At 41.5% G+C, this 17,152-nt stretch overlaps 1 protein-coding gene across 5 annotated transcripts in view; it reads left to right on the top strand.

Moving 5' to 3' along the window:
• ANKHD1 (ankyrin repeat and KH domain containing 1) overlaps nucleotides 1-17,152 on the top strand; it is a 121,896-nt gene that overhangs the window by 88,930 nt on the left and 15,814 nt on the right. For 3 of the 5 annotated variants that reach the window (XM_062587499.1, XM_062587498.1, XM_062587496.1), the window contains 11 exons: nucleotides 1,048-1,193; nucleotides 1,349-1,460; nucleotides 2,121-2,266; nucleotides 7,910-8,052; nucleotides 8,777-8,990; nucleotides 10,365-10,540; nucleotides 11,225-11,387; nucleotides 12,518-12,613; nucleotides 12,892-13,008; nucleotides 14,125-14,299; nucleotides 14,687-15,143. In XM_062587499.1, coding sequence (XP_062443483.1) covers nucleotides 1,048-1,193; nucleotides 1,349-1,460; nucleotides 2,121-2,266; nucleotides 7,910-8,052; nucleotides 8,777-8,990; nucleotides 10,365-10,540; nucleotides 11,225-11,387; nucleotides 12,518-12,613; nucleotides 12,892-13,008; nucleotides 14,125-14,299; nucleotides 14,687-15,143 — 1,945 coding nt within the window. Of the gene's footprint in view, nucleotides 1-1,047; nucleotides 1,194-1,348; nucleotides 1,461-2,120; nucleotides 2,267-7,909; nucleotides 8,053-8,776; nucleotides 8,991-10,364; nucleotides 10,541-11,224; nucleotides 11,388-12,517; nucleotides 12,614-12,891; nucleotides 13,009-14,124; nucleotides 14,300-14,686; nucleotides 15,144-15,576; nucleotides 15,655-17,152 lie in introns of all 5 variants that reach the window. The other 2 variants (XM_062587495.1, XM_062587500.1) reach the window with 1 other exon arrangement.

Below are 17,152 nucleotides of genomic sequence, written 5' to 3'. Positions count from 1 at the left end.
TGCCACTGCTTATTTCTTGCCTACTGTTGTTAATGTTTTCCATCAGCTGCTTATTTCAGGAATACTGAAAAACGCTACATCTTTTGGGTTAAGTAGAGCTAACTAAACTTTATGTCTAACAAGACTGTACAATGTAGAAATTTGTCCTTTCAGCTCTGAGAGTTACTTGTCAAATGCTGCTCTTACATCGGCGTGGCTCACCGTAGTGTGTGTTAGGGCAGTTGGTGCCTAGTTTCCATAGCGGAAGGTCACAGGGTCTTTACGATTAAAACCAGTTGAATACAATTCAGTTCTCAATAATTGAGTTCACTTTGAGCTGTGTTTAAAAATAAAGACTTGCTACCAAGCTACTTGTGTAGCTAAGCTGAGGTGTAGCTTCAGGATGAAATGTCACAGCTTCTTTTTGAAAGGCTGTGTTTGATCCAAAGAAATTTTAGGGAGCATGAACAGTTCTTCAGTGTGCTTATTTCTGTTGATTGCCACCTCCTTCCTGTTTCTCTTCCACCCTTCATGTTTTTATTTATTTATTTATTTATTTATTAATCTCTGAGACATGATTAAGGAGTAAGAGGCCGTGACTCTTCTTCCTTTGAAAGCTTTATACGGAAGCTTAATGTGCACTAACCGTCACATGAAATACTTCTGAGTTCTTGAATGATAACTTTATTTCTGACTATTAGGATTGCATTTTAATGATAAATTACTTGCTTGCTTAGAACAAGCATATAACTGAAACCTAACAGTGATGGCTGCATTTTTAGAAGGATAACTAATAATATTTGTAATCATAATCTTCATAATGTTTACAAACTAATTAATAAAATTATTTTCCTAACTTTACACAGTTTGGAGATACTTTCATTATTTAACTGCTGGAAAGATCCTTTGTGCGAGATAATAACTGATTTGCTTTTTAGGATTGTGTATTTTGTTCCCCATCCCTACCCCACAGATATTTTTGTTAGACAGTGACAATTTTATGGGACTAAATCTTTCTCAAATATGGAATTGCAAAGAGGGGATTAATAAGCCAATGTTACTTTTCAGCTGTGAATAGCAGAGTGCCCAGTGGCTCCACCAGTTCCTCGCACACTACGGAATCCCCTACGTCGGAGCCATGTTCCCAGGCTCCAAGCAACGTGGCTTCGCAGTCAGTGCTTCCCATGTATCCTTCTGTTGACATTGATGCGCATGTGAGTAATTTCACTGTAGTGTCTAACTGACTTGCTTTCTGATCAATTCTGAAAGGAGGGTGGGAAATAAAACCTAGTGCTATGTTAAAAATCAAGTTTGCTTAGGATATTTTTAATTGATGAATATCTCCTTCTTTTTCTTCCTGACCATGAAGACTGAAAGTAATCACGACACTGCTCTGACCCTTGCATGTGCAGGCGGTCACGAAGAACTTGTATCTGTATTGATAGCACGTGGTGCGAATATTGAACACAGAGACAAAAAGGGTAAGCTAAAATAGTAAAACAGTTTGACCTTGGTGTGTAATGTGGAGGAGCAAGTTTCAAAGAGGAATTTAGTATTCTTTGCTTCAGAAAATGACTGAGCGTGCAAAAATGTAAAATTGCATTTTCCAACTTAACATAGAAATGTTGATTATAAAAAGTAAGTGATACTGCCTGGCTTTCTAGCTTTGTTTTTAAAAGGAAGTATGTCTGAGCAATCTTAAAATTTGTTGAAATATGGACCGCTTTGTCCTTATAATTCACTCTACGCAAAAGATTTTGGCACTCTAACTAGAGCGGCTAATTGGGGTAAATCTCAAATCTTGGCTGACAAAGCTAACTCAGAGTAGTTTGTTGTCAGGCTGCGTATCATGTCTTTTGCAGTAGTTGAATTCAGTGAAATCTGATTTTTCAGCAAAAATGCTGATTTTTCAGCAAAAAAATTAGATGTGGCAAGAGTCAAAACCTTAGATGTACCAGGCATACATGAGGACTGGGAGAGGGTCTGAGGTTTTCTGTAATTATGGCCTATACAAGGAAACTAGACATGTCTTCCTCAGAATGTTTATCAACATAATTTACAGTAAATGAATCTCTATTTCTGCCTGTGGGTAGTTCTGAGTTTCTCTGGGTTGCTTTTAATATGACCTTCTGTTACATTAGGTTTTACACCTTTGATTCTGGCTGCAACTGCTGGGCATGTTGGCGTAGTAGAAATTCTTCTAGACAAGGGTGGGGATATAGAAGCACAGTCTGAGCGCACAAAGGATACTCCACTTTCGTTGGCCTGCTCTGGTGGACGCCAAGAGGTATGGATACACACATGTTTAATATATGTTTTTATCCCCTTGGTTATCCTCATTTTTTTAGCAAACTGTTATAACTTGTGGTCATTCTCCTGTCCCTTTTTTCTTGCAAAATAATGCTTTTGTGAGGGTGGAAGAGAAATGAATGAATAACTTTGTTCATTAAACACTTCCTTTATGCATTCTCGCCACTGTCAAAACTAACACAGCCAGTGCAGACCCAGAAGGACAGAAACTAGAATTTTATGTATGCAGTACAGTGGTAATATGCAGGGCTGACAGATGTAGATCCACTGTGAAAATGTTCTATATTATAAGGGCATATTATATTACTCTTCTAAGGGTATTTCAGTTTTCCATCAGGGTAGTTTTGGGGTTTTGTTTTGTTATACGTGGGGGTTTTTTTGTTTATTTGGTTTTTGTCCAAACAACATATGTTAAATCCTTCCTACTTAAGTTGTGGACAGACTAGCTTAGAAGATACCATGGGAATGGTAAAGGGTTCTGTGCCAAATGAAAGAGTGATAAATTTTGGAATTTTTAAGGATTCAAATAGGTAAAATTGGAAAATACCTGCCTTGAGTTTTGAGTTGCAGAACAGTAATGGTGCTGCTCACAAATAATAAGAGACTTATTCAGCCCATGATAACTTTACTTATTTAATTACTTTTTAAATTACTACATGAAAGAGGGAGCTCCTGGCAAAATTCAAGCATAATAAGAAAGTATAGAGAATGTGGAAGCGGGCACAGGTAGCCTAGGTGGGGTATGAGGATGTTATCTGAGTATGCAGTGAAGAAGCTAGGAAGGCCAAGACTCATCTAAAGTATAGTCTGATGAGGGATGTCAAGGACAAGAAGGGCTTCTATAAATACATCCATAACAAAAGGAAGAGTAGGGGAAATGTAGGCCTGCTGCTGAATGAGGTAGGGGCCCTGGTGACAAAGGATACAGAAGAAGCAGATACTTCTGCACCTCAGTCTTTTCTGGAAAGATTGTCCTTCAGGAATCCCTGGCCCTGGACACCAGGGAGAAAGTCTGGAGAAAGAAAGTATTTCCCTTGGTGGAGGAGAACTAGGTTAGGGATCTCTTAAGCAAACTGGACATGCACGAGTCCATGAGCTCTGATGGGATACACCCACAAGTGCTGAGGGAGTTGGCAGATGTCAATGCAAGGCCTCTCTGTCATCTGTGAAAGGCCGTGGTGATCAGGAGAGGTGTCTGAAGACTGGAAGCAAGCAAATGTCATGCCAGTCTTCCAAATGGACAAGAAGGAGGACTCGGGGAGCTACGGGCCAATTAGCCTTACCTCCATCCCTGGAAAGGTGTTTGAGCAGCTAATGCTGGAAACCATTTTCAAGCAAATGAAGGATAAGAAGGTGATTGGGAGCAGTGAGCATGGGCTGACAAAGGGGAAATCCTGCTTAACCAACCTTCTATGCCTGATAGCCTTCTATGGTGGAAGGGCTGGCTGGGTAGATGAGGGGAGAACAGTGGGTGTTGTCTCCCTGGACTTCAGTAAGACATTTGTCACTGTCTGCCATAACATCCTCATAGGCAAGCTGAAGAAGTAAGGGCTGGGTGAGCAGACAGGGAAGTGGGGTTGTGCTTAGTGATGCCAAGCCTAATTGGAGGTTTGTAGCTAGTAGTGTAATCTAGGGGTCAGTCCTGGGTCCAATCCTGTTCATCTTGTTCATCAGATGACTGGAATGAAGGGGCAGAATGAATCCTCAGCAATCTGCTGATAAGATAGAAGTGGGAGGAGTAGCTGATGTGCCGGAGGGCTGTGCTGCTAGTCAGAGGAACTTTGACAGGCTGGAGAGATGAGTAGAGAGGAGCCCAATGAAGCTGAAGAAAGGGGAATGCGGAGTCCTGCACCAGGGGAGGAATAATGCTATGCATCAGTATGGACTGGGGTTGGCCCGCTGGAGGGCAGCTCTGCAGAGCAGGACCTGGGAGTCTTGGTGGACACCAAGTTGACTGTAAGCCAGCGGTGTGCCCTTGTGGCCAAGAAGGCCAATGGCATGCTTGGCTGCATCAGGAGTAGCATTGGTAGCACACTGAGGGAGATGATGCTTCTCAGGTTCAGCCCTGGTGAGACTACACCTGGAGAACTGTGTCCAGTTCTGGGCTCTCCAGTAGAAGAGAGAGAGAAAGAGCACAACTGGAGGGAGTCCAGTGGAGGGCCACTAAGATGCTTGAGGGGCTAGAGCATCTCTCATGAGGAAAGGCTGAGAGCTCTGACTGTTCAGCCTGCAGAAGAGAAGACTGAGGAGAGATTTTGTTCAGGAGGGAATGTGTTTAAATATCTGAAGAGAGGGTGTAAAGAAGATCATAGAATCAGTAAGGTTGGAAGCGACCTGTGGAGATCATCTAGTCCAACCTCCCTGCTCAGCAGGGTCACCTAGAGCATGGTAGACAGGGTTGCATCCAGGCTGGTTTTGAGTATCTCCAGAGAAGGCGACTCCACAACCTCTCCGGGCAACCTCTTCCAGTGCTCTGTCGCTCTCACAGTGAAGAAATTCCCCCTCACATTCAGGCAGAACTTTCTGTGCTTCAGTTTCTGCCCGTTGCCTCTTGTCCTGTCACATGGCACCACTGAAAAGAGTTTGTCCCTGTCCCCCTGACATCCTCCCTTCAGATACTTATACACATTGATAAGATCCCCACCTCAGTCTTCTCTTCTCCAGGCTACAGAGGCCCAGTTCTCGCAGCCGTTCCTCACAGGGCAGGTGCTCCTGCCCTCTGATCATCCTCATAGCCCTATGCTGGACTCTCTCCAGTAGCTCCATGTCTCTCTTGTACTGGGGAGCCCAGAACTGGACGCATTACTCGAGATGAGGCTTCACCAGGGCTGAGTAGAGGGTCACGATCACCTCCCTCCACCTGCTGGCGACACTGTTCCTAATGCACCCAAGGACACCATTGGCCTTCCTGGCCACAAGGGCACATTGCTGGCTCATGGTCAATTCGTCATCCACCAGCTCTCCCAGGTCCTTCTCTGCAGAGCTGCTCTCCAGAAGGTCAGCCTCCAGCTTGTACTGGTGCCTAGGGTTATGTTCCCCTAGGTGCAGGACTCTGCACATGCCCTTGTTGAGCCTCTTTGCCCAACTCTGCAGCCTGCCCAGGTCTCTCTGAATGGCAGCACAGCCCTCAGGTGTGTGAGCCACTCCTGCCAGCTTGGTAGCATCATCAAACCTGCTGAGGAGGCACTCTGTCCCCTCCTCCTGGTCACTGATGAAAAAGTTGAACAGGATGGGGCCCAGTACTGAGCCCTGGGCGATACCACTATCCACGGCCTCCAACTAGACTCCACACCACTGATGACGACCCTCTGAGCTCTGCCTTTCAGCCGGTACTCAATCCACCTCACTGTCCCCTCGTCTAACCCATGCTTCCTGAGCTTATCTGGGAGGATGTTATGGGAGACAGTGTCAGAAGCCTTGCAATAAAAACAACAGTATACAAAGAATCTCTAAAACAGAGGTAAGTACAGATCCAGAGGCATACACAAGTGCTTCTGCAAAAACAGCCCCCAAAACTGGGGGTGAATCCCTGCTGGCTACTCCTGATCACCTTTTTTTTTCTTCCATATGCCTGGAGATGACATCCAGAATGAGCTGTTAATTCCCTTTCCAGGGATGGAGGTGAGGCTGACTGGCCTGTAGCTCCCTGGGTCCTCCTCCTTGCCCTTTTTGAAGACTGGAGTGACACTGGCTTTCTTCCAGTCTTCAGGCACCTCTCCAGTTCTCCATGACTTTTCAGAGATGATGGAGGGCGGCCTGTCAACAACATCCGCCAGCTCCCTCAGTACCTGTGGGTGCATCCCATCCAGGCCCACGGATTTGTGGATGTCTGGCTTGCCCAGAAGGTCTCTAATCCTATCCTCCTCAACCAAAGGAAAGTCTTCCCTTCTCTGGACTTTCTCCCTCACGTCCAGGCTCTGGGATTCCTGGGGGCTGCCCTTTAGCAGTGAAGACTGAAGCAAAGAAGGCATTCAGTAATTCTGCCTTCTCTGTATCCCTTGTCACCAGGGCCCCCGCCCACATTTTTCCTTGTCCTCCTCTTGCTACTGATGCATTTGAAGAAGCCCTTCCTGTTGTCCTTAACATCCCTTGCCAGACTCAGTTCCAACCGGGTCTTAGCCTTCCCTGTTGTATCTCTACATACTCTGACTGCATTCCTATAGTTCTCCCAAGTAGCCTGTCCCCTCTTCCACACTCTGTACTTTCTTCTTCTGTCTGAATTTGGCCAGGAGCTCCTTGCTCACCCATGGAGGTCTCCTGCCCCTTTTGCTGCACTTCTTATTCATAGGGATGCACCGCTCTTGAGCTTGGAGGAAGTGATGTTGGAATATTAGCCAGCTCTCCTGGACCCCCCTTCCCTCTAGGGCCTTCACCCGTGATATTCCTCCAAGTAGGTCTCTGAAGAGCCCAAAGTCTGCTCTCCTGAAGTCCAGGGTCGCAATCATGCTTGTTGCCTTACTTCTTTCCTGTCGGATCCTGAACTCCACCATCTCGTGGTCACTGCAGCCAAGACTGCCCCCAACCTTCACATCTCTAACCAGTCCCTCCCTGTTGGTAAGGACAAGGTCCAGCAGGACACCCTTCTGGACTCTTTTCAGTGGTGTCCAGTGACAGGGCAAGAGGGAACAGGCACAAAGGGAATCACAGGAAGTTCCTTCAGAAGATAAGCAAAAACTGCTTTCCTAAGAGGATGACTGAGCACTGAAATGGGTTGCCCAGAGAAGTTGTAGAGTCTGCATCCTTGGAGATAGTCAGAAGCTGCTCGGACAGGGTCCTGGGCCATGTGCTGTAGGTGACCCTGCAGGGGGTTTGGACTAGATGATCTTTAAAGGTCCCTACCATCCTCAATTGTTCTGTGATTCTGTGATACTTAAATCTTTCACTTTTCCTCCTTGTGTGGTGGGGTTATTTTTTGTTTGTTTTTCGTCCTTTATGCCACTTTCTGCCTCTTGTGTTTCTGGCTTAGCAACTTGTGGGGGAGTTGTTTTTTTTTTTTTTTTTTTTTCTTCTCTGGCTTTAAACCAACTGCCCCATGTAGTAGTAAAATGAGACACAGTAAAGTGCAGTGCCACACCAGATCTCCCCCCCCTTCTATTTCTTTTAAGGCTTCTTCTCTCAGTGGAGAGAAGTCCTTTCTCTCGCTTCTTTGGTTACTGTCAGTTAGTCTGTGCTTTCTTGGAAAGACTGCGTAACACAGATGGTAAAACTTGGCTCAAGCATCGTTTGAATTAAAGGTGTGGGAGTTCACTGCAAGAGATGCTCAAGCAATGTGAGGCATATGGAAGTGGGACATATCCCCCCCCTTTTTTTTTTTAGCTTACATGTACAGGAGGAGCTTCACTTTAAAGCCTTGCATTTTTGATTTGGTAAAATAATCCTTTTGAAAGACAAGTGCTACTACAGCCCGCACAAATTTGCTGATGAATATATTAGTTGCTAGTCTGCACAGTGCATATGTAAATGTAAAGTTTCTACAGGAAAACTGATACCATCTTTGCTTATCTGTTGACTCTGGAAGCTGGTAGTGTGCAGGAAGGTTTGAATGGTGAAAACATTCTTTCACTTCTAGGTAATAGCTAAGGTCACAAAACATATTTTAACGTGTGTGCTGTCTTTCCAGGTTGTTGATCTGCTGTTGGCCCGAGGAGCAAACAAAGAACATAGGAATGTGTCTGATTATACACCATTAAGCCTTGCTGCATCTGGTGGATATGTCAATATCATCAAGATTCTCCTCAACGCTGGAGCAGAAATTAATTCAAGGTAATGTATTCTGTGCATCAGATTAACTGCAGGAGTAGTCTGTTGTTGGGTGTATAGTGAAACGTATTCTCCAACCTTTAGTGCTTTTAGCCTTCCTTGCAACCTTTCTACATCACTCCCATCCTTCATTTCTCTTATATCTAAGTTTTAAGTGACAATATGATTTGCAAGCCTATTCTTTCCCCCTTTCTTTGCTACTGTTCTGGGATCTAGAAGTCCAACACTTTTCCAGTGGAACGGAAAGGAACCAGCCGAAGTTCACAAGGCAGCCCTGTGTATTTGTTGGAATATTTCTTTTTCAGAAAGAGGAACAAAATTACATGGCTGAGTGTCTTAAGTGCCCTTTACTCATTATAGAAAAGCTAACATTTCTTCTGTCCCCAGAAGAAGTTTAAACTGTGGCTGTATTTTAGAAGTATGTTTTTCTGAATCAGCTGCAGCCTTGGATTTAATATAAATTGCTTAATGTGTATGTGTGCTTCAGCCATCTGAACTTTGAAAAGTTGAAACATTTTTCTTGTACATAAATCATGATTTTCTACTGCACGTGGTTACTCTGGTTTCTGATAATCAGCTCAGAATTGCTAGTATTTTAGGTAAGTGTCTCTATATATTGTATGTTTCTTTTTGGCCTACAATAAAACATTCTGTTCGTCTTGGATACACTTGTGTTTTACAGAGCATTCATCTGGTTCTGGGAACTGTTGTTTTTCTTTCTCTTTAGGACTGGGAGTAAGCTAGGTATTTCTCCTCTGATGTTGGCCGCTATGAACGGCCACGTACCTGCAGTGAAACTGTTGCTTGACATGGGTTCCGATATCAATGCCCAAATTGAGACCAATCGCAATACGGCCCTCACCCTGGCCTGTTTCCAAGGCCGAGCAGAGGTGGTCAGTCTGCTTTTGGACAGGAAAGCCAATGTTGAACACAGGGCTAAGGTAGGCACGTATATCACCTTTCCTTATGACTTATTTTTAAGAAGTGCATTTTCCAAGAGTTGTCAGGTTTCTTGAAATTCTTCTTTGAGCCCCTTCGGCTCTGTCTTCAGTAATTCAAAAGCAAATCGGTAGTGATGGAGCTAGACATTTGACAGGGGTTATTTTCTCACTGTTGTTTTGTTTTTGTTTTTCCCAAGGTATTTAAACACCTCTCCTTGCTTGTGAAAAAGGAAAAGTATTTTAGTAAAAACCTCCTTGCCCCTATTGATGTGCAAGCTTCAAGGTTGTGCCTAATAGCTTGTATGCATGCCTCATTTCACTCGCTACAGTATAGGAAAATTAGAGGACTTGCTGAACGTTTTGAAATAAGCTTTTTAAAAATCATAAGCAGCAGTTCTGATGATTGTTTGTTGGGGGAAGGATGATTAGACCTTCTGAATGAAAAATGAAACTTACCTTGGTTAACTCTCACTCAGTAGTGCCAAGAAACTTCTCAAGTTTAAGACTGACATGTTCTGTTAACAGAACAGATAGATATATCTGTATTTATATGTAAGTCAAGCCCAGAAAGAAAGGGAACGGTATTTTTATGGCAGTGATTTTCAGATACAACAGACTACTTCATCCACATCAAGGCAAGTATTGCGTTCAAACGCTGGTCTGTTAGATGTAAAACTGATGTTAACATAGAACCCATGACTTCAGTACTGTGACTTTCTGCACCTCTGCAGTGCTCTACCAGTCCCATCCTTTACTGTGGGACAGCTTTGTGCTTCTTGCCATAAAGGAAACTGAAAGCTAGTGTAGACAGCCAGAGTGATTTCCCCAGCACAAAAAAAAAATTGGTAGCTCCTAAAGCTGCTGAAATAATTTCTATGTCCATAGAAATGTCTGCTTCTCCTGTAGCTGGAGAAAAAGGGATGTGGATATAAGCCAGCTCTCAAACAGTCAGCTGGGCATGTTAGCAGCTTGTACAAGTTTATTTAACACTCTTGCCTAACAACCAGGTTCGTCCAAGGTCAGTCTCAGTGCTAAGGGAGGCTAGAGAGGATTTCTAAAGCCAATTTTGGGGGCCATTTTTGCAGAAACACTTGTGTTTGCCTCTGGATCTGTACTTACCTCTGTTTTAGAGATTCTTTGTAAACTTGTTTTTATTGCTCAGGCTAGTATATCTGGTGGTAATCAGTTGTCAGTTTAGGCTGGTGTAAATCAAAGCCAAAGAGGATGTTTTCTGAGGAAGACTTTTAAAGTAAATATAAGCAGTTAAATAAAAAATCTGATTTACGTGTAGAAATCCGTAATGGTTTATCCAAATGTTGTACCTAAAGTAGTTTATACAGAATTCACAATGAGCAACTCATTATTTTTGCACAGACTGGTCTTACACCTCTGATGGAAGCTGCTTCAGGAGGGTATGCAGAGGTTGGAAGAGTTCTTCTTGACAAAGGAGCAGACGTTAATGCTCCTCCTGTGCCTTCCTCAAGAGATACAGCTTTAACAATTGCAGCAGATAAGGGTCACTACAAGTTCTGCGAGCTCTTGATTAATCGGTAAATTATTTCTTCTCATTGGTAATATGGCTTATTCTGTAGCTGTATTTTTTGTGGTAAGGATGCCCTTGTTTGTGTCATTGTACACATCCAAGAGCAAAGAGGATGGGGAACTTTGGGAGTAGGGCCTCATATCTGTTCACTATACCAGTATTATCCTAGTGTATCCTGCAACTGCAGTGTTGTTGAAGCTAAGCAGACAGCTGGGATCAGAGGTAAGCAAACAGTGTCTAACTGTGTTGACTATGTAGTAATCAACAATTCCTACATGAGCGTTGCCCTGCTATCACTTAGAGTAGAGCCTGGAAACTGCTCTGGAGCTATTCAAGTGCAATCATGTGCAGCTAAAATTTCAAGGGGCTTCTTTGCACTTTGAGTAGTCTCAAATCTAAAGATCAGTTTAAAAACTGTGTTAGCTAGTTCCCTAACTGATGCAGAAGACTAAGTTAGGTGAGTGTTCCTTGCTATGAAGTGAGAGTAGGAGAGGTTTAAATTGTCTTTGTCCCTGAAATCTTCTGCTTTTTAAGTCACAATATAATAAAACAGAATTTCTACTCCAGATACTAGATTTCAATGGCTGATGTTGCATATTCAGTTGTAGTCTGATCTTTCATGATCTCTTACTTCCTGATTTCCATCTTTACTGATACCTTACTTCACTCAATTACCCTTGTTCTACTTTAGAGGAGCTCATATCGATGTTCGTAACAAGAAAGGAAATACACCTCTTTGGCTGGCAGCTAATGGTGGTCACTATGATGTAGTTCAGCTGCTTGTGCAAGCAGGAGCAGATGTGGATGCAGCAGATAATCGGAAGATTACACCTCTTATGTCAGCGTTCCGCAAGGTAGGAGAACAACCTGACTGTATATTTCAATGCTAAATGTTCTTGAAATGGAATTTCTCATTTGTTTTTTAAATCTAAATGTTTAGTCTTGGAAAAAAATCAAATATAACACATCAAAATTACTATTTTGATAAAATGTCTGCTTTAAGATCATTAGATCTGCGGATCTCAGACCCTCTCTAGAGAAGAGCTAAGATGCACTTCACAAAGATCTGTTTTTGAGACATGAAAAGCTTTGTTTTGTAAAATGTGTTAATTTTATCTCTGGTTATACAGTTTCCAAAACCTTTCACTATTCTAGCTGTTAAGATTATTGTGTTCCCCTGTAAATTCCTGCAAATAATACATCTTGTTCCAGCCTTGCTTTAGAGATGGACACTGTACCAGTCTGTAATAAGCTGTCCTTTGGGGTGGTCCTGTTCTACTGTTCCTATGTTCAGACCCAGGTCTTATGTCTTGTCTCTACTAGACTTTGTATTGCTGGCTTTTCTTGATGTTGCCTTTTTTCCTTGGCAGTAGGAATATTAGCTTCTAATGGTTTGATCAGTTAAGCTTCTGGAAACAAGGAATATAGCTGTAGTAGAGGATTGTTTAAGAGCAGTTGCTTTATACTTAACAAAACATCAAATAAGAGTACAGATTTTTGACAAATATCAATGTTGAGCATTCTGCTACTGTCCCTCCATTGCTTTCAGATAATTTCAGAAGTAGTAAGTCGGTAATGTTTGTGTGGTTGCATAGCGCACCCCATCAGATAGGGTATCCAGCAGCAGAAGAAAGTGTAGTTGTGGGATAATGTTCAGCTGGCTCAGTTCCCTGATCAGACTCACCTTGTGAGCAAACAAAAACGCGAAGAGCTGACTGTGCTCTCAGGCCTGGTTTGATCCTTGTATTTTAAAATAATAAGTTACGTTTAGGAGAGCCTGCCTTTGTCGCCTGTATGTTCAACAGTAAACTCGCTGTCAGCACTGAGCAAACTAGTCACCTCTCCTCCCTCAAAGCAATTTAGCAGAAATACTCTTGCTTGTTACTAGTTTTTACTCTGAACTAACAGATATCAAGCTTGTGTTTTAATGATGAGTGACAGCAGTTGTGTACAAAAGAGATAAGAATTTTGTTTGCTATTGCAGGGGCATGTGAAAGTAGTTCAGTTCCTCGTGAAAGAAGTAAACCAGTTTCCTTCAGACATTGAATGCATGCGGTACATAGCAACCATAACTGACAAGGTGAGTTAAGTTTGAGAAAAGACCAAGACCATTTGTATTAGGTTATACATGTGAAAACCTTAAGTATTCAAAACTAAATGTTCATGTTTAGCTTCTCAGTTTTGTATGTCTCTTTTTAACTTTTTTTAGGTCTAGGTTTAGTTTTGAGTCTTACTGTATTGGGAGTAGTTGTATGCTTATGAATGAATACAAGGAAATCAGTCTTATATTTGTAGAGCAAGCCTCAGTCCTTAATTTCGGTTTTAGAGATATTTTAGTAAGAAAAGTTTGCATTCCAGGACCTGTTGAAAAAATGTCACCAGTGTGTGGAGACGATTGTGAAAGCTAAAGACCAGCAGGCTGCAGAAGCAAATAAGAATGCAACTATCTTGCTGAAGGAGCTAGACCTGGAAAAAGTGAGTGGAGAATTGCCGTTACAATGTAACGCTTCAAACTACATCTAAATCTGTAGACTGTATTGACGTTTCTGTTTCTTGAGGCAGTTGTCTTCATGTAATGTCTATATTTGCTTTCTTTCCTCTCATATATAAAAAGTAACATGTATACTGAGCGTGGCAAACTAGAACTGACTTTTACCTTTAGCCATTCTGTTATCCTTTTTAGGAAAACTTAGATTTGGACTTGGTGATGGTTACCTTAGGTTATAGCTTTCTTGTATTACTCAGAGCACAGAAAGTAAGTCTGAGTAAGAGAAATCTTCAGTCTCAGTCGTTTGATACGTGGTATGTTATACATTGTGTAAGGTATGGTCTGGAAATTTTCCATGAAGTTTCACTCAGTTTTACAAAGGAAAACTTACAGGCTGACAGATGAGCTAAATGCAGTGAGAAAGTCAACTTATCCTTCACTGAGGTGCTGATAAGTATCCCAGCAAAATGCCAAAACCTCTTAAGTGTTCTTAATGAGATGGCTAAATGGAGGCTTTTATAATTCTAGATAAACAATTCATACCATAATAAAGACAGAAGTTCTGGCCTGGTTCCATATTTATTAAATTTTCCAGTCTGCTGACTTGTTAAACACCAATCAGTTGCTTTGCAAAACTACAGTAAAGCAAAGTTGTCAGTATGAGAGATAAGCCATGCCAACAAGTGGTTAAAATGATATCTCTGTTTATTCTGCAAAATACTCTGGGAGATTTTTTGAGTGAAAATGCTAAAATTATTGCAGAAATATTGATCAAGTTACTAAATATTTTTGAGAAAGGACTGAGATAATGAGAGATCTTTGCTGCTTCCTGGTAAAATTATGTATTTATAATACCTCTATTGTTCTGGTTGTATTCTGTTGTCATTCCTTAGAAGTTTTGGAGACCAGCTGGTCCTGTTGTTCTGTAACATCTATCCAGTTTGTGCATAAGGATTCAGTATGTGACAAAGTCATCCTTGTTCATCTTGCTCTCTTCTCCTCTCCTCCCTTCCCCCGGGTTCCTGGAGACAATATGAATTATAAGTATGACTTGGTCTTTGTTTGTGAAAATGTTTAAGTATGAATATTTTTCTCCTACATAGTCAAGAGAGGAGAGCAGAAAACAAGCTCTTGCAGCTAAAAGGGAGAAGAGAAAGGAAAAAAGAAAGAAGAAGAAAGAGGAACAAAAAAGAAAACAAGAAGAAGATGAAGAAAACAAGCCTAAAGAAACTTTAGAGCTGCAAGAAGATGATGATGAAGAAGAAAATGATGATGAAGGTAAAGAACATAGACTTTCATGAAAAGTGTAGTTGTGTTGTGCTTTTTTTAACCTTCCCTCTTTTTTTCCTGGTTTTGGAAGCTGACTTTTCTGATATTCTGACATCGTTACACAGCTTCTGTCCTGTTTTTTTCCCCCCTACTGTCAGAAACCTGGATGGGCAGTTGTCAATGTTCCTGTTAAAGTTGGTTTGTTCACTTTTCTTCCCCCTGTTCCCAAAGCAAAATTCTTGTTCTTGGATAATTTATGGTTGAATCTGGTGGTAATAGTCTGACAGCTGAGCAAGGAGTGTAACTTGCACTATAGTGTCTTCAGTCAGGAACACTGACTTTTTTTTTTTAATATATTTTGTGATTCTGACTTGATATCAACTGTTTTTCTTTCAGTGGAACAAGAAGTTCCTATAGAGCCTCCTAGTGCAACCACTACAACTACAATTGGAATCTCTGCAACATCGACTACTTTCACAAATGCCTTTGGGAAGAAGAGAGCTAATGTGGTGACTACACCCAGCACAAATAGAAAAAATAAGAAAAATAAAACAAAAGAGACTCCTCAGAACATGCAGATAATTTTGCCAGATCAGCATATATCTCTAGCACAGCAAAAAGCAGATAAAAATAAAATAAATGGAGAGCCAAGAGGTGGTGGTGCAGGTGGGAACAGTGATTCAGATAACTTGGATAGTACAGATTGCAATAGTGAAAGTAGCAGTGGAGGTAAAAGCCAAGAGTTGAACTTCACCATGGATATGAATTCCTCTGGTGAGAGGCGCTATGCCTCATTGCTTATCCCTGCTCAGGAAGAAAAAACAAGCACATCAATTTCAAAAACCCCGACAAGGTGAGACTTCAGTGTTGTTTCCCTGTTTCACAGCATTTGTTTATACCAGTGTAAATTTTTTTGAGCTTAAGCTTTACACCACCTGGTGTATTCACAAAATGTTGAGAGATTGAGAATTTATTTGAATAGCAGTTAAGTAATACTATTAATTTTATTGAATGCACCTGTTTAAAATGCTAAAGAAATGATTTTGGCATTGCTTGCCATTTTTATATGATTTTATCAAAACATCCAGCTTTCTGTTACTGCACTGCTTAAGTACCTATATCTGTTTGTTAACTGTATTAGAATAGATTTTAAAGTGAATGTGATGGGAATTTATAAAGTAAATATCAACTTCGTTTATTGCCTATTTACAGAAGTAGTTTGGTTACCTTATGATTGTTTTATGATTCATCATAATTCATTTGAGTATCAATCCCTTTGTTTTAAGGAGGGAGGAGATTGATGACTCTGAGCATTTCGCCTGTCAGGTTGATGGCCAGTTTGATTTAACCTTGTCCAGCCAGAGGTGAGAATCAAAAGAACTCAATGATTGTACTGTGGCCATATGAAATAAGTTGGAAGATCATTCAATTGCTAGTGAAGGAGCTAATACCCACTCTAACACTGGTTTCTGAATAGGATTGTTGGTCTGAACCAGAAAACTTAGATTCTCTCTAAACCTGTAATCCTTGCTAACAGCTCCCACTCTGTTAATTTGTACATATAGGTGGTATTAATCTGAATCACTCCCTACCCCCTCTGTCCATCCGTGTCATCCCCCCCTATCGTCGTTGTGTCCTCCTCCCCCCCACCCCCCCACCCCCCGAAAAAAGAAAAAGAAATTTAAGGTTTGGGAGTGGGAGTACGTTGATTTGCAGAATACCTGGCTAAGAATGTAAATATGGGATCAAAAAGGGCAGCAAGAGAGGACTCTCCCAATAGCCAGAATTACTGCAACAGCTGGGTAGGAGTGGGGAGAGCTGCATCCTGAGCTTTTCTAGTGCCTCTCCCTGCCATACCCACCCCAGCCTGGATTAAAATTAGATGCTGAATGAGTAGATTTGTCCGCCCTTGGGGTTGTTCTGGATTACATTTAAGAATGTTAGAAATCAGGTTCTATCCATGTTTTATGACCTTTGGTTGTTTCTGCCTGAGTGTTTTCCAAGGTCTCCTAGAAAAGCCCCTGGAATTCTGCAGCTCTAGCAGGGTTAACTAACTGCATGCTTGTGTCTCCTTATATTGAAGGAAGGAGCACATGTTTCCATTAGATACGCATACACCTAAGAAATAAGACTATAAATACCAAAATGAGACTAACATATCTTACTAATTTCTGCAAATGCTCTTTGGCTCTTGCTCTGGGCAGACTTTTTCTGAAAACAGTTTATAAACTTGCTCTTCCTGAATTCCTTTTTCCTTTGGACACTGACATGCCAGTGAAAAGATTATTGCAATTGAAGTGAAAACTCAGACTTCATAATGGTGCTTTTCTAAAAGCTTACCTAGACATTTTCAGGCAAAGCAAAGAAAGAAAAGCTTTTTAAGCTTTTCAGCTTTTACACTGCAATTGATATTCTGCAATGAACTTCATTGTTTTCTTTCATATGCATTTTCTTGTTCCATTTGCCTCAACCTTATATTTATCTGAGGGCAACTAAAAGATCTGTAAGGAACTTCTAAGTGACCTGGACAGGTGTTTTATCACAGGGTTAAAACTTACTAAGATGAAGAGACAAAAACGCTGCCTTTGTGGAAAGTGTATCGTCAAAACGTTGCTTTTCACGTTGTCAGTACGTTTGGGTTATTTAAATACGCCTAGATGTCCGGTTTGCACAAAGTGCAGCATAAACAAATGGACTGCAAGGAGACAGAATAAACATAAAATGTTTTAAAGGAGGAGGAATAAAATGGATGAATAGTGTATGTAGTAAAGAGGAGTGATGCTCAGGATGATAATATTTACCTGAAGCATGAGGTCCTTAGTTAAATTTTCCTACTATACCATAGATTTGCTGAGCCAAGTG

Source organism: Rhea pennata, chromosome 14 (genome assembly GCF_028389875.1).
Source record: "Rhea pennata isolate bPtePen1 chromosome 14, bPtePen1.pri, whole genome shotgun sequence".
Lineage (NCBI taxonomy): Eukaryota > Metazoa > Chordata > Aves > Rheiformes > Rheidae > Rhea > Rhea pennata.
The sequence above is the reverse complement of the archived record's forward strand: the minus strand, read 5'-3'. Positions and strand labels throughout refer to the sequence as shown.